The 23528-nt window shown below is 40.3% G+C and overlaps 1 protein-coding gene across 7 annotated transcripts; it reads right to left on the bottom strand.

The window, feature by feature from the left end:
• Nucleotides 1-1455: 1455 nt before the first annotated feature.
• ST3GAL5 (ST3 beta-galactoside alpha-2,3-sialyltransferase 5) lies at nucleotides 1456-23281 on the bottom strand. Of its 7 annotated transcripts, none has more exons than XM_083860732.1 (7): nucleotides 23068-23281; nucleotides 12882-12990; nucleotides 11135-11249; nucleotides 8830-9173; nucleotides 7295-7481; nucleotides 5309-5467; nucleotides 1456-4124 (listed from the first exon to the last, which is right to left on the bottom strand). In XM_083860732.1, the coding sequence occupies exons 1-7, from the start codon at nucleotides 23189-23191 to the stop codon at nucleotides 3861-3863; spliced, it is 1302 nt and encodes a 433-aa protein (XP_083716858.1). In that variant the 5' UTR covers nucleotides 23192-23281; the 3' UTR covers nucleotides 1456-3860. The 7 variants fall into 7 exon arrangements, with proteins under 7 accessions (XP_083716858.1, XP_083716859.1, XP_083716862.1 ...); XM_083860733.1 differs by having other exon boundaries at nucleotides 23113-23276; XM_083860736.1 differs by having other exon boundaries at nucleotides 12872-12990; nucleotides 23113-23246.
• Nucleotides 23282-23528: the final 247 nt, after the last annotated feature.

Raw genomic sequence — 23528 nt, 5'->3', positions numbered from 1 at the left:
GGTCACAGAGGCAGAGAAAGGAAGGACTGTTTGTGACAAGAAAAGCACCATTTGTGTAGCTCAAAAGGACAGTTAGAGACATAGAGCATTAGGGGCATTAGCCTCTTAGGGACTCTAGGGGTGGGTTGTTTATCTTCCAGCACCTCAGGGGATGTGGGACAAGGCTGATGCTAAATGGCTCAAAACACTCTTTTGACCAGGACATACATACATTTCATAGAATCACAGAATAAGCTGAATTGGAAGGGACCCACAAGGCTCATCCAGTCCAGCCCCTGGCCCTGCACAGCACCATCCCCCAGAGTCACAGCCTGTGCCCCAGAGCATTGTCCAAACACTGCTGGAGCTCTGCCAGGCTGGTGCTGTGACCACTGCCCTGGGGAGCCTGTCCAGGGCCCAGACACCCTCTGGGGGAAGAACCTTTTCCTAAGCTGCTAAAATCAAGCACTTGTACAAAACCCTCCTGCTGGCAGGCTCGAGGAAGGAAGGCACAGCAGCAACCTGAGCTGGTCTTAGCAAAGGTGCTCTTCCTTCATCCTCCCTTGGCACAGGCAAGAGGGTCAGACTATACAGCTGCCTCCCCTGGTGCCCTCCCATTTCCTGCAGGAATTTCAACTGCAGCACAAGAGCTGGAGCTATCCTATCAACACATATCCATGCACTGGAGAGGCTGAACTCCATTCAGTTCTTTATCAGCATCTCAACAGTCCCTAAGAGTTTAGTACTCAGTTTCATGCCAACCCATCACAGGACTGCAGTCACCCTTTTTGGCACTTCCCCACTCCACAATTAGGCAGCTCTTCATGTCTCCTTGTGCAACTTCCTGCACAGGAACCATGAAAAAACTCAGTACCAGAATAGATAAGGCAGATCCCTGGCTGTGATAGCTCCTGTGAAGAGAGTTACACAGAGGAATTCAATGCAGAACACAATGGCCTTATCACAGCTCCCAAACTCTTTGGTGACTTTTTAACCAAACACTATTAAGGCCTATTTACAAAAGATGATGCAGATTCTTTGCAAAGCATAAATCTGTGGAACAGCAACAGAACACACAGAGCTTTGCTCTTATCTAACTTCCATCAAGGCTGAGGCACAGATCAGAAGCTGCAGTGTTTACACCATTGTAGGAGACACACCCCTGATTTTAAGGCCAATGCTGTAACCCAGTCCAAAATATTCTCATCTGCATTAATTTCAAAATCTTGGAAGCCCACAATTTGTTCAGTGTTGAAAGTGTTTCTCTCTTCCAAGCACCAGACATAATTCCACTGATAGGCATTAAAAAGGCATAAATGAACAGAGAAAGGTACCAGCTACCACATCTCCCCTGTTGTGGGTTAGGTGGGATTGCATCAAGACTTTCAGCTGAATCAGCAGGACATGTAAAATCCTTAATAAAGGCAGGAGGACAAAGGGCACACTGAGAGACAAATACATAAATAGAAAGTGATTTCATCAATTTATTGCTTCTTGCTGCCATTTCACAGAGTGTCAAGCCTGCACAGACGGCAATGGAGAACAAAGTTTTGTCAAAAGCCACAAAACAGGTAGGAAATATAATCTTACATCCACACAATTTGCAAATTTGACAGTAAATACAGCATCTCCAAAAAGCTACTGGCATTTACATTAATCACCTGATTATTTTTTAAGTTGCTGAACAAAACAAAGTGGTGAGGGACGAGGTGCTCAGAAACACAGACTTCTGGTGTATTCAAGACATCCTCCCAACACACGCATTCTGAAATCTTCCAAAATTTCATTAATACTAAATGAAATTAAGGTAGTCTGCTTCCAGTTTAAATACCAGGAGAAAATAGTTACCACATTTTAATATATTAACGAAAGTACTATTTGTATAAAATTCTTCACATATGAATTCTTTTTAAATTAAATAATATAATATATTTACAAAAAAAAAAAAGAAACAAACAAACAAACAACAAACACCAACCCCAGACTGGAAATTTATTGCTAGTATAAAAATTAACACTTTTCATGGAGGAGGAGGCTAGATTGATATTATTGCTATAAACACGGTGCCAGACAAGAATTTCTGATTTTCAAATTTGTTCAGCCCCCACAACTGACTTTAAAGGATGTGTAGACATGCAGGACTTAGGAAAGATGAGGTCTACAACCTTCTTCAGTTATGCTTTATGATCTGATGTCCTTTTACTGCCTCTTAGTATAACAGTGAGCATTAGTCTGCTGCTCCTGCATTCTAACATTATCATTCATTAAATCTTCTCTCCACAGAATTAAATCCCAAAACGCAACCAACTCTAATCTTGCGTTTCCACATGAGTATTTTTAAAATTTGGAACTACAACTTCATTCATAATTTGTCCACAACACAGTGGAAACATTCACTATGTGAATAGTACATGACTATGAACCATGTTTCTAGGCCAACCTTTGATTGATTTGCTGACAATTGCTGATTGATTTGCTGATTTCACTCCCAAAGGAAGTTTTTTTCACATCCTGTAGATTAACAGCACTCCTCAGTGCAAACTGTTATACCTGACACTCTACTAATAAAAAAAATATTAAAAACTTGCTTACAGATCTGCACAGCCCAGTGCCTTTGCAATGCACTGATTTCCACTGCCAAGAACATACATCTATAGCTTTCTTTTCTCTTTTTGTATTTTGGATTAGCTGTTTTCAGCAGTTATCTACCTTGGTTCTAGATTATGCTACTTCCTTAAATTGATTTTCTTTTTGACTTATACACTCACCCAGTTACTGATTTGGGTGAAAACCAACAACTCTACCTCTCCAATTAAATAGTCAACACTGGATTTTACAAGGGTTATCAGCATTGCAAACTATTAAGGTGACCATATCTATAATTAATTACTTAAGGATCACAAAATTAACCAATGGTAATTGTAACCTAGTCATAGATTTTAGTATTGCTAAATGATTGATACAAACTGCATTTTATAGAACCATCAATTCTCAAGTCACTCAAAAAATAAATTTTAAAAAAGGGGCAGATTTTGTATTAATGCCACTTCTTTAATTGGGGTAGCTGAACTCTGCTGCAAATCATCTAGTTAGAAACATTTAGGCAGATCTTCAGGAATGGAAATGACAAATGACCTGGTTGGGTTAAAGCCTCCTCCTGGCTAAATCCTCTTCTAGAGTGCCCTGGGCCCAAATGTGCTTCACAAAGCAGGATTCTAACCCCAAACATTAACACATCAATGGTTTTAATATATCAATCACGAACATCAAAGTACCTACTACTCAGTTGTTGCCACAATTCCTTTTCCTTCAGCTGCACTCCTACATTTGTCCTTCATCCCCCCAAAAACTTATTAGCAAAAGAATATTAATATTTGAGGAGTATATGCAATGCTCCAGTTCAAGACATGAAAGACTTGAGAAGCACATGCCTTTCCTTTCAGGGCATGCATGAAAAGGAGTCAGGATACCAAGAACTGGATCAACAAAGACAGCAGATCAGGGGAAAGTAACTCTTGTCCACTGTTAAATAATTCAGGAACAGCCATGTGTGTTCCATATACATTTGAAAACAAAAAAAAAAAAAAAAAAAAAACCAAACCTGCTTTTATTCAGACAACTTAAAACATTAAATACTTTAAAATATTTGATGTCTTTCAACTCTGAGTCACATGTACACAGCTTTTCACATTGATGTGCAAAGTAAAATCTGACAGGGAAATTAATTTAAAAGTCCAACAGCTTGAACATGACACTAAAAAAGGCAGCAAGGACTCCACATCCATCTCATATACACTTTAAAGAACTAAAGAGAGGAAAAGGGTTGATCCAGCTGAACCTCTGGAAATTTAACAAATCCTATCCATGCTGCAAATCAGTCACTAGCTGTCTTTGCTGCAAAACTCACAGTGTATCCCTCCAGTGAGGTCTTTGACAACTTTTTCTTTGATCAGTTTTTGCAGGAATTTTGTTTCCCCTGTCACATTGTGCATAGGTTGTAATTTCATGGCAGCCATGCAGAGGTTGTTGTAATAGTGCAAAGGTGTGCTGGGCTGATCCAGGTGATATCCAAATCCTGCTAAGCTCACTTCATCACATAAATGTGTGGCCAGAACAACTGCTGTGACTCCAATTGTAGGTACATTCTAAAAAGGGAGAAAAGTGAAATTTGCTCAGTTCAAACATATTGTCCTTTACCAGGTTTATAAACACTTTACACAATTTGATGACTTTGTCTATTCCTTCTCATTTAAAACTGAAATCAATTAAAACAACAATAAAAATCAATTCAATGATCAAGTAAAACTAAAAACTCCAGGGCAAAATCCTGCTACAATTTAAGTATTTGGCTTTTGGCTGTCAACACTAATTTTTTTTCCTGTGAAGGCAAGATGGCCTAACACCGTGTAGTTAAACTGCACGTGAACCTTCACTTCACACAGTCAAACGACTCTTGACACAGAGTTAAACTTGACATCTCTTGATGTACACTTAAATAAGTCTTGAGCAACAACAGGTTCTCTAACAGTATTCTTCACAATATGACTTTTTTTTCACTGAAAAAACCTATGAAGAAGGTAAATTTACTATAGGACCATTAAGATACTCAGCTTGGTATCTTATGTAATTTTGATAAATAAATGTGAGAAGTTCCTTCAGATATTTGTGCAATAATCTTAAGTGCTTTCACACAAAATGTAAAAAATGGTGGTTAGTCAGTATTCTTTGTAGTTTAAGACAACCAGTGACATCCAATTTCTCAAACACATAATTAAAGTAACAAAAATGCAGTGTACGATTAAACCAGGCCATTCATCACTCTGTGCCACTGCTGGAGCAAAGGACATGGAGGGAGGAAATGCCCAGCAGCTGCTACTGAGCATTCTCTGCCATACACAGCAATTCCAGCAGCTGGAAGGCTGCTTTACACTGGCCTGATTTCCAGGCTCTCTCTGCTTTCCCTGCAGCTGGACACATCTGGCTACAGCTGATGGCTGGTTTAGCTTAACAGGGCCATTCTTAACAGGCTTAACATACATCAAATGCATGTTTTTAAACACTGGAATGAGTTTACGTCTCACTGCATCTGAATGCCATTTCATGTCAGCATACATAAGCAAAATAGCTCATCTGGAAAGGTGAGCTGAAATCTTACTTCGATTTTGCACAAGGAAATATAAGAGTCTTTTGAGAGCACAGTAATTTCCTTATTACCTGAGACCAGCTTTGAAAATGCACAGAAAAAGTAAAAAGCCCAAACCATTTTTCAGTTCCTTACTTTATCTACCTTCACTGTATTTTACTGTCTTCTTTTCGTGAAACCTCTTACCTTATCCCAACCCCAGAATTTTGATCGAGGCTCAGGGAACTGTAAAATGTCCAAAGCTGTCTCTTTGATAATGACTGGATTCAGAATCCGAAACTGCTTTGATGCTAAAGGAACTTTCTCAGCAACCTCCCTCCAAAAGAAGAGTCGCATCCACAGAGGCTAAGAGAAATAAAAAATATAGTTCAGAGGGAGACTCTGACACAAACACAGTATACAAGTTACAGAATTCACCAGTGACCCTGAAAAATTTAGGAAACAGTTTATAGTTAAGGTGATTGGGAAATATCAGTATACAGATCAAATGACTGACCCAAAAGAGGAAAAACCTTCAAAGTACCTTGAATTGCAGAGAGGACAGCAGAGGGAATAGCTGTTTTTTCTGAATATTTGTCTGCACTTAGTGTTCATCAGCCAAGGTATTTATCAGCACCCATGGGTTCTTTGAGTTACCCCAGCACAGCTGAGCAGCCAACAGTATTTAAAGAAATGGGGAAGGGAACCACAGTTTCCCACAAACATTAACCAGGTATTCTGAAGCAAGCACTGGATTTAAAACAATTGTGCTCAAGCTCTGAAGTGAAGAGCTGTTGTTTGACAGCATCCACCTAGTGATAAATTCAACCCTTCAGAAGAGGATTTACACAGGACTCAGAAACTCAGATTCTGATCTCATACCACTGTAGTCAGTCAGATGCCTGTTAATGGAAGAAAAAATACATCACGCTAATTCTACAAGCCTTTCCATGAAATGGGCAATATTAAGCAAATGATAAACCTGATACAGCTCCAACATAGACCTGTATTTTTTTTAAACAGGCTTTAAAGAACAACAGCTTGAACTGATCAAATACAGGTTGCAGTGCTCCTGTTTTCCCAGCCAAGCTCTGGATCAGTTTTACTTCAGTACCAGTGCCTGCAGAGAGCTGAGCCAACTGACAGCTGAGTATTTGAAAGAAGCAGGGTTGAAGTTCACAGAATCACAGAGCCACTGAAGTTACACAGGGCCTCTAGAGATCACTTAGTCCAACTCCCTTGGCTCAAGCAGACACCTCGAGCCAGATGCTCAGGATGATGTCTAGATGATTGTAAGAAAGATGTACATGGATATTCAACTTGACAAGCTCCCTCTTGTCCTATTACTGGGCACCACCAAACAGAACCTGGCTCCATTCTCTTTGCACCCTCCCCTCAGATATTTATGTACATTAATAAGATCCCCCACAAACCTTCTCTTTCTCTAGGCTAAACGCTCACAGCTCTATCAGCCTTTCCTCATGGCAGAGATGCTCCATCCCTTAAGCATTTTCCTGGTTCTTCTGTGTAGTAGTAGATAGTCAAGATTAAACAGTCCTTCTCATATTGTAAAAGTCACAGAATTAAGAAGGGGAATTGGAGTACCTAAACTAGCATAGATCAAACTGTTAAAAGACTTGACAGGCCTTCTTCTTAATCCTTCTCAGTAATTTTTACTTGCTGAAATTATCTGCCTGCAGATTGAAAGAGGTGGAAGCCACCAATTCACATTAATTTGGAAACATCAAACCCTTCCAACCCCATCATTTAGGAATATCAGACAAATGTTCAATTACATGTTAACTCCATGTACACCCATTGTAGCAGTGCAGACTTTAACTGCTAAAAAAATGGGCTGGCATTCAGAAATCTCATTTCTATTTTGGGCTCTACAGTCATTTAAACCAAATGTAAAATGAATTCCACTTCAGTAAACACTCAGTATGTCACGTAGCCTATTGGTGCAAACCACCAATATCTGCACAAAAACGAAGTGTTACTGTCAGCATGGGGCTTCAACACAAATGCTGGTACAACTGTAGCTAGGAGACAGAGCTAAAAGAAAAATCCCACAAGGTTATATAAAGACCCTCAGCACAATAAACCAGAAAGTAACAGATCAATCAGCTTCTTTAAGCATTAGAAAACAAAACAAAGAAAAATACAGGTATGTGAGACTGTCACGTTACATACCAAGGTTTCATTTTTCAACATGGCTTGAAGCCAGTTGAAATCAACTCTTTTAAACAGAACAGCCAGAAACAAACTTGAAGGAGGATACTCTTGTTCAGAAAGGGGGGCTCCTTCAGGGTAAGTCATCCGTATTGTTGTTTTGTTACCAACATGATCCGTGTAGCCTTGAACTGGTGCATCATTTAACCTGCAGGAAAAGAAACCCACAAGTATTAAAAAAACAGGTTACAATCTCATCAAAATATCAGACAATAAGCAAAAACTGGTTATTTGGCCCACAGATTTTTAACAGAACAGACTATGGTGTTTTCTCACAACCCCCATGTTCTTGCCTCATGCACTCTTCCAGCCCTTATCTTTGGAAGGAAGCCAATTCTACTTCTAGATTAAATGGCACAACTGCAGAACTTTGGAAAGTAAAGTAAAGTGACTTAAGACAGCATTGCAGAATTTCGTATCTATTGCTTTGTGCCAGCTCAGAGAAGCTTAAAAGTGGAAGAGGAAGAAAACACACAAATTTGCCTGTGTTATCCTTTTCATATCTATACACACACACACACACACACGAGTATTCCACACAAAAATCATTCAAATTATCCCTCTAATGCGATGTAATGGATCCTGTGGGTCTACATCATTCCAGCTCACCAAAAACTTCAGATGCTGGCACAATGCTGACAAGAATGGCATCCTGTCCCTCCATGAGTTCTGCAGAAGAGCTCAAGTCCTGCAAACTTTTCTACATCAACAGGAAAATCACCTTCATCCTGCCAGCCCTAATTTCAGAGGACAGCTAATGCAAGTTCTCTGCCCCTCCACATGCTAACAGATTTGTTTACCTTTGAATAAGGTTATTGACTCAATGAAATATTCCCTTAATAAGAGGAGCAAGTCTTAATTTACAAAACAAGTTGGGAAAATGCTTGTATTAATTTTATTTGTGACTTTACATGATTCAAAACAAGAAGAAGCTTTAAACTGTTCTGTTTAGAAGGCACAAATAAAGAGCATGTAATTCAGATGTCAGAAATCACAGAAAGTAGTCACTGACTTCGTAAAGATAAAAGAAGATAATTGTTCTATAAAGTGTGTAGGCAAACTGCGTACTGAAACACCAATTAATTCTTATTGTGTTTGAAACAGCTGTTATTAAAAAAAATCTTTCAAATAGGCATCCAAACTAGCCATGGGAAAAAAGCAGAGGTGAGTTCTTAAGTCCTGAAGATTTGAAAGCTTTAAAATGTGAAAGGATAAACTCAGTACTGTCTATTTGTCTATGATGTCACTAGTTTCTGTCTAGTTTCTTCCCATCTGCACTTTGTACCTGAAGTCCACAAATAAATTCTTGTAAACATGACAATTTACTTTGCTCCCAAGACTTCAAATTCCACTAAGTCACAAGTAAATGTCTCAAAACCACTTTCAGAAAGTCTTATAAGTTGCATCAGTGTTGGAGATACTTTCCCCTTAATAAACAATGCTGGATTATAAAGTAATGATGAAGTAGTTGGAGTGCTTAAATGGAAAATACATACCTTATAACAATATCAAACTGATTCAATAAGTCACCCAGCTCTAATCCATGAAGAACTCCACCACTGCCAACAACAACACAACGCTTACAGGGCTTTGACTTCAAATGTTCTGGTAAATCATGCTCAGGTAAGAGTTCGAGAAGATCTTTAACTGTATCAAAGAACTTGTGAAATCCAAATGGAGGTTCATATTTAAATAAAGCTTCATCTTCATTTATATTTTTCCTTACAAAGGGAGATATGTCCATGCTGTACTTCTCTGCAAACAACTTCCCCATCTCTTTTTTCGCGTGAGAAGGTCGGCACTGCTCCCGCAGCGTGTCTCTGGCATATTGCTTTGCCCTCTGAAACAAAACACACAGGATTTCAGCCAGGAAAGGCAGCTGCAGGAATGCACAAAGCCCTTGGAATGTGGCCCACCAGCTGACCACCAGCAGTTGTGCAAACACAGGGGTTATAAAGAAAGCTTCAGTGTGAAAGTACAGAAATTTTAAAGCATTTACTCAAATGTAGATATGAGCCAGCACATGGTGAAAATCTGCAGGGGAATTCCTCTACTCTCAATCCCTGAAACCTAGATACAAGGTTTACTAAAGAATATATTAGGCTAGTAGAAGTGCTAAGTGAAAATGAGCCCTTTGTACTACCATTTGCAACACCAAATAAAAAAAAACTAGACATACTTCTGTCTCTCCAATTCAGCAGCAAGTGGAATTCCACTCTGCTCAACTGCATGACCTGCGTTCTGCCCGTGGTGGGATTCCACCAGAGACACTTCCATTGGGTGAAAGTTCTGTGCAACAGCAGCTGGACTTGCTTACTCATCAGAATGAAACAACACTTCTTCCATAAATATTCCTAAAGTGCTAATGATTAAAACATGACTTTGAAAAGTAATGCCAGGTGAGGGTGTTTTGGGCCTTCTCTCAAAGACTAGTCACCAAAATAAGAGGCTACAGTTCCATATTGCATAAAAAGATTGAAGTGATAGACAAAACTACACATTGGTCCATCTCATAATAAAAACAAAACACTCTTAGTGTACATTTTTAGAAATCCGTAGTGGCAACCTGGTGTAAAAAGAAAATCAGAAAAGGTATTACTTTTATCAGTTAAGATAAAATCCTGTTTGCATCATATCTTTCCCTACTAACTCTGTTGGTTTTTCCTCCACTGTAATTTTAAAAAAAACCCATGAGCAAACAGAGGGGTCAGAGACACAAGATTCAAATCTACTGCTAATAATAGTGTCTATCTGAGAGAACGGGGAGGGGAAGTTCTGCTGCTGGTTTTTTTAGGGCTTTTTTTAACCAAGCTTGACCTATAGAACTTCCTCTACCTGTTATGAAGGTTTCTGCATAAACACCACACTGGGCAAAGCACAACTGAGGAACTTCAGGATGTACTTTTTATGATAGCAATAAACACAGCCCATGAACTCTTCAAGTTTGCTTGGTTTAATGTTTTAGTTCTTCAGAATCAAGAATATTATTGAAAAAATAAATAAGTCAAATGAGAAAAAAGGGGAGGCAGAAAGACTCAGAAGGGGAAAGATATGCACTGAAGACACTGACAAGAGGGGGAGGATGTGTGTGCAGTAATGCTCAGATCAGACTGTCTTAAGCCAGGATTTCTGCGGGAAGTTGCCTTTTAGGATTGGGACATTCAGAGACAGAAATGTAACAGTCCTAAGCCAGGCAAGTTTTGTTTTAAAGTGCAAACAGGATAAGTAGCAAAGGTTTTAGTGGGGACTGTTACATGTCTTTAAAAGCTGTATGCAAAACTGTAGCTAAAATAAGTAGCTGCTACACCTTGAATGAATAAATGAAATAAAAGCTGCACCCTCCTGGACATTTGCCCTGCGATTCCAAAAACATCTGAGCAACTACAAGGCAAAGCAGACTGGGAAACTGGCTTACGTGAAATAAAAAACAGCTCTTTGGTTTAATATGTTAAGTTTGGTTTGTTTTGGGTTTTTTTAATATGTTACTTTTCATTTGCATCGATCTTCTGATCACCAGTGTCATCTGCAATGACACAATCGATTGATGACATGTCCATTTCAAATGTTAAATCCACAGTTATCTAATTTTATCCCTAAAAACTCAGTTTCCCTATTTGCTTCTGTTGCCACTTTACAATAACAAAACCCAGTATGTCTATGGTATGAAATGAAGCAAAATACATTGCTCAACAGAATCTCAGCATTCCAGTTCTTTATTGTAAAGCCCTATAACTCTTATATTGTCAATTAAATTTTTTTCAAGCCAAGTGAAAAAAAAAAAAAAAGCCAAAAAATACTAACCCTTATATGATCGAGGTCCACATATGGCATTTGTGTTCTGTCACATTCATCGAGGCTAAATTGTAATTTGAGGATATAAAGGAAGCACCCTCCAACCACAAACAGTGCAAGAATTCTAAAAACAAACAGGACAGTGAGGGGTAGGAGAGAGAAATAAAACAAAAAAATTCTTTTTCTGATTTTCAGTCAAATATTAAGTCAATATTTTTAAGCAAATTTAAGACAGTTGAACTTCATGTGAACACCTGGATTTGAATCAAACAACAACAACAACAAAAAAAAACCCCTATTGCTTTGTTCACTTCAAGTCTTGTATAACTATTCAAAGCTATCTGCAGGAAAGTGTGAACACATATAGATGCCTGGATAAGGAAAATGCCTACATCATATACTTTAAATACATCTCTGATGAGTCAAGTAGTTCTCACATAATGAAATCGAGACTGACTTTTTTTTTCTTCTTTAAAGATTATATCTTGGGGAAAAAAAAAATCCCTGCAAACTGAAAAAAAAGGCTGGAACTTCAGATTGCATGATTTTGGGCCAATGGCCACCTGAAACAAAACTTTTGACTCACTGACAGGCCAGAATGCAGAACTCAGATGCCCAGACTGAAAAGCCTTAGTCACTTACATCCCAAAACATGCAGCAGAAAAAATCCAACCAACTGAAAAACTGAAGTACATAGACTATTCATATTTTTGATCTACCAATTTCTCATTCCTAAGGAATACCACTGTTGATATCCAAGAAGTCACTTAGCTCATTTCATGTTTAAGCTCATCTGCGGTACTTACATCATCATTTGATTTAATTTGTGGTTGTTGCTCAATTATGTAGTTTGAGCTTTCTTTTTCATTTCCTATTAATTTCTGATTTTCATTTCCTATTGTTTCCTAAGGACTGGACATTTGTTTCAATGTCTTTAAAAAATGTACAAGTTATTAAGTGCCCAATGCTTCTTGAAACTCTTTCAGGTGAAGTTAATACATATTTCCAATTAAAAAAAAAAAAAAAAAAAAAAAAAGCTTGTACTATATGAACTAATAGAGACAATCCCAGCACTCAGTGTGCAGTACAGGCTGCAAACAAGGTGATCACTGGAAAGCAGCACTGCTCTCACATCTCACTTCTCTAAATTACATTTTCCACTGACAGGTGATCTAAGAGCTCCATCAGCATACTAGGCTGCAACCCTTGGAGATCAGCCAACAGGCAGAAAGCAGGGGATTCACAGCTGACAAATGAGGCTGGTTTTCCTCCAGAAGTTTATCAAGTATCCCCACATTCAGCTGGGGTTGCATCATTCAGGTTATATCCACCTGTGTACCTAAGAGATTGTCTTGGGTTTATTTTTAGCTTTAAGACCTAAAAATTCATGTGGCATCATAGCAGTCAACATTTTAGATATAAAATAAGGTCCTGGATCTACATGTGCACACACCTCTTAATTCTAATTTGATGCCAAGCTATAAACAGTGGAGTAAGGTTTTTGATTCCCAAAGGTTTCATAAAAAAATAATTATATGAGAACACCTCCCCAGGATACCCACTCAGCATCCACTGGCCTTCCATTCCCTCAGTTATCAGGCTATACAGAAGTCTCAGCATTGTGATTTTACTCTCCATTCACAGCCTGTGGTAATCCCAACACCTTGATTTCTGCATCCATTTTGTAATTGCCCAGGCTGGGGGTAGAACAACTGTCCTCTGTGCAGCTGTAACAATGACACTTACTTGTGAGTACCTTTTAAAAACCAGCTTGGTCTTCTCATCTTCATGTGCAGCCACCTTACACGATTGTACAGGTGAATGATCACTTTTCAGCTTCACAGAGTTACTGTCACTCAGCATTGCTATAAAAAAATAAGAAAGAAAAAGTTATCATAACTTTTGCTGAATTGAAGAAAAGTTCACAGAACTTTTCACAGGACTCCCATGGAGTGACAACTGTTTCCCAGAGAAGACTGCAATTCTTAGTTATGGTGCCAGGAATACTGAATTGCTCCTGAGCTCCTTGTGATCAAGAACTCGCTCACTTCAGCTGCATCACCAAAACATGATTATAAAAATGCCATGTCTTTGCATTCTTCACAAGCCTGAAGTCTAATAATTGCTGATTACATCAGCTGTAATGTCTGATGTAATGTCTGATGTAATTGACAATTACACCATCAAACATTTTTGTTTGATCTGATCAAGCAATCTAAACAATATACTCAGGGTATTCAGGATCCCTGAATCAAAATCAAATCCCTGTGCTATACTTCCCACTAGGCTTCAAGGGTGAAGCATGCAGAACCTGTACGAGCCATGCCCAAAACAGGAGCCCACATTTCAAATCATCTGCCCAGATTCCCCAAGCCAAGCCAACATATTTCACTATCACTGAACCAACCTCTTTAGCAGACCCAAAAACATGGCCAGCAACTTCACCAGCAGGCACCTATCTACCACCAACCTCTTTAGCAGACCCAAAAACATGGCCAGCAACTTCACCAGCAGGCACCAGAGAGGGTGTGAAGGCAGTTCTTCCTGGCACACTGCAGAGCCAGGAGGCTGCCAGCACCAGGGAAGCACAGCAGCAGCTCCCTGCACAGAACATGGGAGTACCCAGCAGGACAGCACAGTGCTCATCCACAGATGGAGAGGGCACTGATCATCAGCTGACAGGAAGCAATCTTGCTGCTCCCACAGTTTCTATCAGCACATTCCAATAATGATTTTGTGAAGAAAAATGCAGGCTGGCACATCATCATCTTCCATGCTGCTGCCAGTAACCAAACATGTGAGAATGGAATCCACATGAAGAGCCCACCCATATGAGCCTGCTGGTTTTCCCAGGGAGAAGGAACACAAGCAAGGGTTTTTCCTGTCCTACCCACCCAAAGCAGCAGTCCCTCTGATCAGACAACCATGGAAAGAAGCAGCCTGCTCCTCCACAGGGGATGATTTCAGCCCTGCTCCTTTCTTTGATCTCAGTGTTTGACCCTCTGTGCTCTCTACTGCAAAGGTGTTCACCTCTTCCATTCTCCTGCCAAGAGTTTTCTGTCACAAGAACTTCTTAAGAAGAGCAAGACTAAGGGAAGGCTTTTCTCTGGGGATGATCTTCCTCATTCTTTTCCACCTCTTTTTTCTTGTTTATGGTGATATGACTCATTTGAACCAGGCTGTATTGCCATTTGAAAACACTGTTTGATTAGACAAACATCTGATGTTCTTAAACACCAGGATGAAGGAGCTGAGGAGAAGTACCCCCTCCAGATGTCAAGTCTAGACCACTGAAATTTCAAGGGTATCTAGTTCAGAAAATGATTCAAAGTCAGTCTCTTTGCACAATCATCATTTCTCAATAACAAATTTGATAATCACAGTACAAGGTCAAATGTCAAAAAACACTGCGAGTGTGGGACAGGGAGAGATAAAGATATCGTTATAAAAGGTATTTTTATAAAGAGAGATAAAGGTAACAATAGCATCTGAAGTGCAGGCAACAGTCAAGTCACGCTTTCAGAGTTACACGCAAATGATCACAATCCACAAAACAGAGCAAGGCAGAAAACCCTAATGGTTTATATACAAGGAGACTTGACCACTTAACCTCAAACAGAACTAACTTGGTTATTATGGCATCACTAAGAACCTCAAATTCTCCACCTGGCTATTTACTAATTGCATATATTCTGAGCTGTCACACCTATTTACAGGCCTTTGTTAGAGCCCTTTTGAGATCTGAAAGCACTGTAAAATCTGAAGTCAGTACCATCACGATTGTCCTGAAACAGGGTAAACTGAAATTTAAGGGGTAAATTACATCCCTCAGTCCCCCAGAATTCTAGAAGTTAAGCTGGAAATCAAATCCAGCTCTCATCTACTACACAGCCTGTCAGGACACGAGGACACAGGACAAAACAGCAGGTCACGGGGCACTTATCAAGCCTTAATAGCTCCTCATTTTTTTCAAAGCAACCCCTTGTCTTTATTGGCTGAATAAAGATTTCTTATCTATACAGCTGAATAAAACAGCACTGGGATGCAAAACCCAGTGATCCACCCCAGTCATCCACATCAGTTTGCTGTCAGCTAGTATTGGCAGCAAATCATTCAAGTTCACTTGGGTAAAGATGTCATAAAATTTGTTAGCAGGACTATGTCCCAGGGTCAGTTACGGATCAACAACCTGAACTGCTCTCCCCTGAGATATTCAGTGCCAACCCAGCAGGACTGATACCATCACCTTTTACAAGACACATCCTACCTGCCACACTACACAGAAAAGTCAACTCAGCAGCTCTTGCCTAGTACCTTGACACCAAAACAACTTAGAGGTGTCAGGTATCCAGAGATGACACTGCCAGGGTGCACAGGGAGCAGCCCCAGTTCACGGAGCAAGATCACAGCAGCACACAATGGGAGCTGTGAACAGAGGATGCAGAGTGAACATAGCCTGCAGACCATGTGGGAGCTCCAGGACTGCTCCACATGGAACACAGAGGACATTCCATCAGATCACCTCAGAGGAGACTGCCTCACACCAGCACAAACACGAGGCACTCAGCATTCTTTGGGAAAGGGATGGGATCACTCAGCAACACCAATAGCTCATGGCAGGGATGTGACCACTGAAAGCTGCTACAGCACAAAACAAGGCAGCAATTACATCTGTCAGCCCCACAGATCACAAACACAGCTGGGGAGAAGCATAAAATGGGACTTTTTTTTTTAAATGAAAAAGCAGGAAACAAGCTTCACCAACTTTCATTAGAGAACAATGCAGGTATTAATTCTCTCTCAGGTAAACATAAAGAGGTAACTTGATCACAGTCCATAGGAACCTAGGTCAGAATGGATTCTGCACAAAAGAATCAGTCAAACTTTGTACCAGGCTTCAAGAGATCTGAAAGACTGAGAAGGAACTGAAGAGGTAGACAATGATGAGGACAGAAGGGAATCAAACAGGAATGCAAGACTGCAATGAGCAAAATAATTCCAGTTGTTCCCGGCTGCACTCATCCAGGATGTGCAAAAACAAACAATGAAACAGAGAATTTAATCACCTCAACAAGTCCTTTCCAAGTCCAACTCTTAGTATGCACAATGATTTTTTTTTGTTGTTGTTATATAAACAAGTAACTGTCAGTTTTCATTTCAGTAAACTTTGCAACAGTTTGTTTCAGTTTGACTTTTGTCGGTTATGATCATGACAGATGATTGCTTTCTCAAACAAGTCAACATATACAGATCAACACATAAATCCATCTGTCCAGCACAGCATTTTTTTTTTAACTACTGGGGTTAGATCCTGCACTCTTATTCAAGTCAATAAACCCTTCCACTGGCTGGGATGGTGTAAGAGTGCTCAAAAGAGCAAGGTGGCAGTAACAGATACCTTAGAGTGCACCTTTGTCACAGTCCTCCTGAATTTAAAAAAACAAAACAAAGCAACAAATAAACAAAAGAACTCCAAGTCTGCACAGAGAACCAGAACATCAAGATCCCAGGAGGATCAAAGAGATGTTGCATACAAACACCATTACATTCTTTCAGGAAGGGGCCCTGGCCCTGCTACAGTTGTTTTGAGAGCCATAAATGCAAATGTCTCAATTTGTGTACAAAACACAGCTCAGTAGTATTGAGCTATTACAACCACATTTTGCACTGACGTTTCTACAGCTACTCATTGCAGTGTAAGTAGTGAGCACTCAGGGGAATTAAATTTGTTTCATCTACTGAACTTAAGTGATCTGTGCAAAGCTGCTACTAAGGCTAAATTGTCCATTAATACAATATACTCCAAAGCTTTTTGTGGTGTTATTCTTTCCACCATGATTTACTTTTGTCTCATTGTTATTCTTAAGTAGACAACATTTCCACACTTGGAGTACTTCAGAAGCAATTCATTTAAGCCTTCAGGAAGTCTTTTCATGTGGGAATGCTAAAAGCTAAAAAGCAGCGTGCAGCAAGTTGTACATAAGCACTGCCACACCCTGGAAAATGCATTTGGTTGTGTTCAGCACCTGGATATACCCAAAGACAACGCCAAGGTCTCTCAGCAGGCACGGGGACAGGAGCACACAACCTGCATGTGAGCACAGGATGATGCACACACCTGCACCCTCACCACACTCCCATCTAACCCCCAAAACCACAGTCCCACAGAGGGGATGCTTCCACTTAAACTTTCCCCTCTCCCAGTACCACCAGAAGCAGTGCAAACACCCAGCTTCGCAAGGCAGTCAACAGCAAGGTCTTGCTGCACAAAGCAGCCTTTGATGTTCGTGTAACAAGATCAAGAAGCTTGCAGGGCAAAGCCCCCGGAAAATGAAACCCAAACGTCACGCTTATGCAAAGGAATTATGGTTCATGAATGGTGAGGCTTCAGCAGGCATTGAAACAGAAGCTAAAACTAACCCAAAAAATACCTAAAACCTGACCTGTACACTTCATGCCTCTTCCCCTAAATCAGATATTTCAACATATTTCCAAAATCAGCAAAGGATAAGACGAAATCTACTTGGTTTTGAGCAACATTTGTTTCAAAAGCGAAAGGCAAAGTTGAAAAGCAGAGAAAGTGTTTTCACACAAGAAACCTGAGCAAGGCACTTACTGAGATATGGTCATTATTCAGTAATGAATTCTATATGAATTTCCTGCTCTGTGGCTTTTAAACAAAACAAAAAAGAAATTCCCACAGATATACTGCAAAACTTTATACAAGAAGTTAGAAGAGAATAATTAAGAAAACCTGAACCAACTACACACTAGTTTTGGACAACACATTTAGAGAAAAGAGATGGCAAAAAACTGACAACTACAACATTAATGTCCGTAACCACTTGCAAGAGTTGGGCCCATGAGAAGATTACACATTTCAATATCTTCATTATGGACCAAAGAGACAAGTTATTAATTTTCATTAAGATTTTCAAAATTGATACAATATTTTAAGAGAATGTTATTGATTTATGTCCAAACATGAAAAACAGTTGGGTGACATTTACAGTTAGGACCGATTTTGTTTGCTTCTGCAGGACTGAAATCCAGAGCAATCAAAATGTAAGGGCTGAGATGGTAAAAAAAGGAATGAAAGGAATGACTAATTAAGTGGTAGCTTTTCTGGTTTATGCTTCAAAGCCAGTCACTAAGCAGACCCTCTCAGCTGATACCTAAGAATATGAAAATTTTAAAATTTTTCATCTTCTGTTCTACCAATTCTCTTTATGGGAAAACAAGGGATTCAGGGAATTTTTAAGTATTAGAATTTTTGTCAATTAATACAAATGCTAATCATCGATTCTAATATTGGAAAGAACAAAATAACAAAATAAACACTGTCTCTTACCAACCTACCTACTGCGGCATAGGAGGCCCACAAATCCCCCCAAGGTGTCCCTACTCAGGAACTCCCTCCCAAGTCTCCTTATCAAACATGATACCTTCAGATCCCTCCCAGGCTTTCAAACGTCATCATCTCTTCACTGGAAACAATAAAAAGAAATTTTGCAAATAAACTCTTATCTGTTTATGTAAAACATGATAGACAAATCTGCTTAAACCAACAGTGGATTGAGCCTTATCCAATAACAATTAGGGGGGGAAAATAGTAATGCAAAGAAAAAAATGCTGAAGCTAAGGAGAGTTAGTTGTGTACCCCACTTTGATGGACTTCATGAGGTTAAGTTTCCAATGACTTCTGGAGAAGTGAATCCAAATTTTTCAGCTGAATTTTAAACATCGGTTTAACGGATCAGGAAAGCTAACAACCTGCCCAGATGTTGAAATTGGATTTAAAATCCATACAAGGAAAGTAAAATGCCTTTCATCCGGAAGGCCCCATTTGCCCATATTGACAAAATATTCAGGAAAAGCGGGGAAAGAAGAATAGACAAGTTATCTCAAAGGAACTGTGATTGGAAAACCTCCTTCTATGACACAATGAACACTGAAATACCTTCCTAAAGGATTTCTGTTTAATGGTACATGACAAAAATCATTTAAAACCACAAGCATGAGGAAAAATCCCAGTGACATTTATGATCTGAGGGAAACTTAATAGAAACATGCTAAAGCACGAGAGACTTCTGTGTTATGTTTTTTAGCAACATATTCACTCTTGGATGTTTATCTTCAAATAATTTCCTGATCACCATCTCCTACCATTTCCTATCACGAGACATAATGAGACAGCATCTGGGGAGCTGTTGCAGATTAGGGACTGACATCTTCTCACCAGAGGAAAAACGTGAAGTTAATTTAAAAATTAGAGACTTCTGCCAATTATTTCTTCATCTACCACAGTAGATGAAATCCCACAGTAAAGTTGGCACTTTAACATATTTAGACACTTGAGAAACTCCCTTGGAATATTATCTGCTTAGTGCCTGTTACTACTGAATGAAAAAAGCACTTGACATCTGTTTTATTGAACAGAGTCAGCTGTTTTGGTTAATTGAAGAATACATCTGTGATGGCAAAAAAAAAAGCTTAGTCTACAATATGGTTATAAGCACCTACAACAAGTTATTGATTACATGCATAATGTATCTTACAAAATGAACTTTGGCCAGAAAGGCTTTTTTATCAGACAATAAAAATTTCAAACAATGCTATCTGTATGACCTGCAATTCATTCGGTCAAGATCCACTTCTTCAGAAAATGAGAACTTACTGCTAAATGCTGTTTAGCATTTGGTAAAAAGTGAAACAAGGAGCAAATGACAATTTCAGAGCAGTTGACGAAACTCTCCAAGGCACCAACAGCATGAGAGGTGAAAATTATTTTTCCTGGAGCCAAGATTACCACCAAGCAACATTAGAGTCCTAGAGGGATCATGATTTTTCTATTCTTGCCTTGTGACACTCTACTTGTGTTTTCTTTTAATTGTTTAATGGGTCACTCCTACATCCTCTTTGTAACATCAACCACCAACTCATAAAATCATTAACAACCTTATGGAATTGTGTCTACCTGAGCACTCTTTTCCTTTAGGAAAGATACACACAGTTAGGCTACAATTTGCTCTTAACCTTGGGTCATCCACAGAGAAAATCAAAAGAAATGGTTTCAGCTCAAATACGGTCCAATTATCAGCTTGGCTAGAGATACTTGGAATGTAACACCATCACTTCCTCTCAGCATCATTCACAGGAAGCTGTCTGGACATGAAGAGGGCCTGCTAAAATAATATTATAGGGAAAGAACTCTTACTGAGGTTTTAAATGACAGTTCAATGTTCAAAACAGGGATATTCTCTTAATTCGGCATCTGCCTTAGCACCCTCTTCTCTAGTCAAACTTTGCAGGCTTTTCTGTGAAACCTCATTCAGGTGGTCTTGAGCAAGTAACAGCTCATAAAAAACACATAAATAAAACATAAACACAAGAAACATCAACAAGATGTGCTTCGACACTTAAATGGGCTACTGATGCTTTGTGACAGAGAAAAGCAGCATCTGAATATGGAATTTTTCTGATTCACAAATGAGGCAGAGAAAGTCCCAGCCAAACAGGAAGAAATGTCTGACTTAAAGTATTGCTGTTGTGAACAGTATGCTGTTAAAAAGTTAAGTTTATTTCTTACAAGGGAAGCTTTTAGACCCTCTTGTCCCTTTTCCTTTTGGAGCAAATCCTAGTTTTCCCTTCCATGCTACCTGTGTAAGAAACAGTGGCCTGCCTGCTCTGGATGTTCAGAACCTGATGTCAGCCACTCCTCAGCATCTGCTGGAGCCCACAAACACACACAGTGAATGAACAGCAGCAGAAAATCCCTCCTTTGCACATCTCCCCTTCCTCATCCTCCTCCCCAGACCCACAGATCCACACTTGAGGGGACACTACACCACTCCAGCACTTGGAGGAAGAGCCACACCAGCCAGGAAGGGAAGGGAGGAAGAAAGCACAGTGCACCAGGATATCATCCATCACCAGCTGGGTGAGCTCATCTAGCACAAGTGGAAGAGATTTCTGAGCCCCTGCAAAGAAGCCAAAACAAATTAGGTCTTTCCTCTTACATGGAAAGTTTGGGGGAAAAAAATCTTGCCTAAAAGAAATCTCTGAAAAGGCAGGCATAGCATTAATCTTTACTGGGCTAAGGAAACAGCAGACTTACACAGCCAAGATGTTTCATATGACATCTGAATTATGCAGCAGAATAGCACTGAACAACTGGTAATTATGGAACAATGTCAGCAGCATTTCTACCACACTACCATCTAACAGTCCAAGACATCATGGTAAAAATTGCACTTGAGCCTAGAAAAGCAAGACAGGAGATGCCAAAAGCCTCCTATAAAGAAAATTAAAATACAGCAAAGAAATTGCTGTAAACCATTTTAATGCTTAAGTTCTGAACCTAAGACTTCAGGACCTAGAAGGCTGCAGAGAGTGCTGATGCGATGAGTAAAGGAAAAGCCTCTCCCAAGAAGAACAGAGAGCTTGGCTTGCCCAGCTTTGCAAAACAAGAATTGAGAGTTTGTCCTTAGATACCTCAAACCTTTCAAATAAAAGCACAACATTAGCACACAGGAAAAAGTGGACATAAACAAAGAGGGGCTACTGACAAAAGATTCCTGAGCAGCAAAGGAAACAGACTTCCCATAGGAGTAATGGAAAATAACAGACTACACAAGTTTTAAGGAAGTCTTTAGTAATTTAGGAATGACATTATCAGTGAAAGCTTCTTGTGACAGGGAAGACTCCTCCATGATCCTGAAATCCTATGTCCAGTCACAGTTGTGTGGTTTTAAAGCACTGGACGTGCCTGCTGGGGATGCTTTAACCTGTTCTCTTAGAGCAAGTCTCATTCAGACTCACATGTTATTTGAAAATTACACCATGACAAGTTTCAAGCATTGTCTGGGTCTTTCTCAGTTATTGAACCTTTATTATAACTCAGGAACTACTGAAGTCTTCCAGGGTCTCTTCATCTAAACAACCTGCCTACCTAATGCTCCAACTCTGAAGCAATCTTGGCACATTTCGCATCTGATGTATGTAAACCAAACAAAATTGAACATTTTTAGCCCATTCTCCTCAGTAAAAGGAAGTTTCTGCTACCACACTTCGTCCTCCTACATCCTGCTCCTAACTGCCTGTCAATCATTTGGCCAATCTGCTGTAACTCTACGGAAGGAAAGACACTAAACCCCAAAAAGCTGCAGGAAACCAGAGGAAGGATGAACTAACTCATTCCTCATCAACCCCATGTAAGCAGACAATGCACCAAAATGCTTTCATGCACTGACTCTCCAGGTGCATTTTGACCTCTTAAAAGAAATTCCCTGATTCTGGCTGGCAGAGAGCTCGGGAGATAGCTCAAGGTTTCCTGCTGCATGATCCAAAAGGGAGACAGTAACTTCACTGCAGCATAACAGATGGAATAACACAGCCTGCATGGAAAACACCCCCTCCAAACTGAATCTGCATAGTCCCATTGGAAGCTGCAGTTCAAAAACATGCATCCACTTCAGAAGCATAAAAAAACCACTTATGTCAACGAGCTTTCTTTAGAGAAATAACGAATATACATCTTTATCTCCCCTTTTTCCCCAGAATGAGACAAAGCCAGTCATTCTCCACCGCAGAGCTGTTTACATCCACTAATTTTATGAACGTTTCCTAATCATTTCCCTAACCAAGGAGAGCTGCAAAATAAACATCCCTCCTCCAGCAGCCTTGTATTTTGATCTTACCGAAAAAAAAAAAAAAAAAAAAAAAAAAAAAAAGGAAAGTAGAAAGGTTTTGGCACTAAAAGCAGAAGCCGTATCTGGTTTGCATTTACATCACTCCAAGCATGAAAAGACAGAACGCCTCACAAAACGCCTATCAGAACCCGCACAGAAGCAGAAGCCTATAAATTTTATCCCAGAGGAACAACTCAAGACATCCTCTCCCTCCAGCCCAAGACAAACACGACCTCCACCGCAGCCCCTCACCTCCCCATCCCCGCTGTTCCCTGCCTGGAAGGGAGGGAGAGAGACCTGGAAGCTGTGGCTCTGGCGGCGGGGCACATCGTGCAGACTGCTCCAGCCCCAGCCCGCACGATCCGCGCCGCCGCATCGGCCTGGGCCGGGCTGACCCCGCTGCGGAGCCGTGGAAAGCGCGGCGCGGGGCGGGCGGGGCGGGGCGAGCGGGGCGGGCGGCCCCGGAGCGGAGAGGCGCGGGCGCGGGGGCGGCACTTAGCGGCGCGCAGCCAATGGGAGCTGAGCGCGGCGGCGCAGAGCCAATGGGGGCCGAGCGCGGCGGCGCGCAGCCAATGGGGGCAGCCCGCGCTGAGGGCCCCGGCTTCCCCCTCACGTCCCTCCGCTGCGCGCCGCTGCTTCTGTGCGGTGGCAATGTTACATATAAGCGCTTTTTTCACCTTTTTTTTTCCCCCCACAATAAATGGGTTTTGAGG

Source organism: Zosterops lateralis (genome assembly GCF_965231275.1).
Source record: "Zosterops lateralis genome assembly, chromosome: 5".
NCBI lineage: Eukaryota > Metazoa > Chordata > Aves > Passeriformes > Zosteropidae > Zosterops > Zosterops lateralis.
Note: the sequence above shows the minus strand (reverse complement) of the source record. Positions and strands in the feature narration are given on the sequence as shown.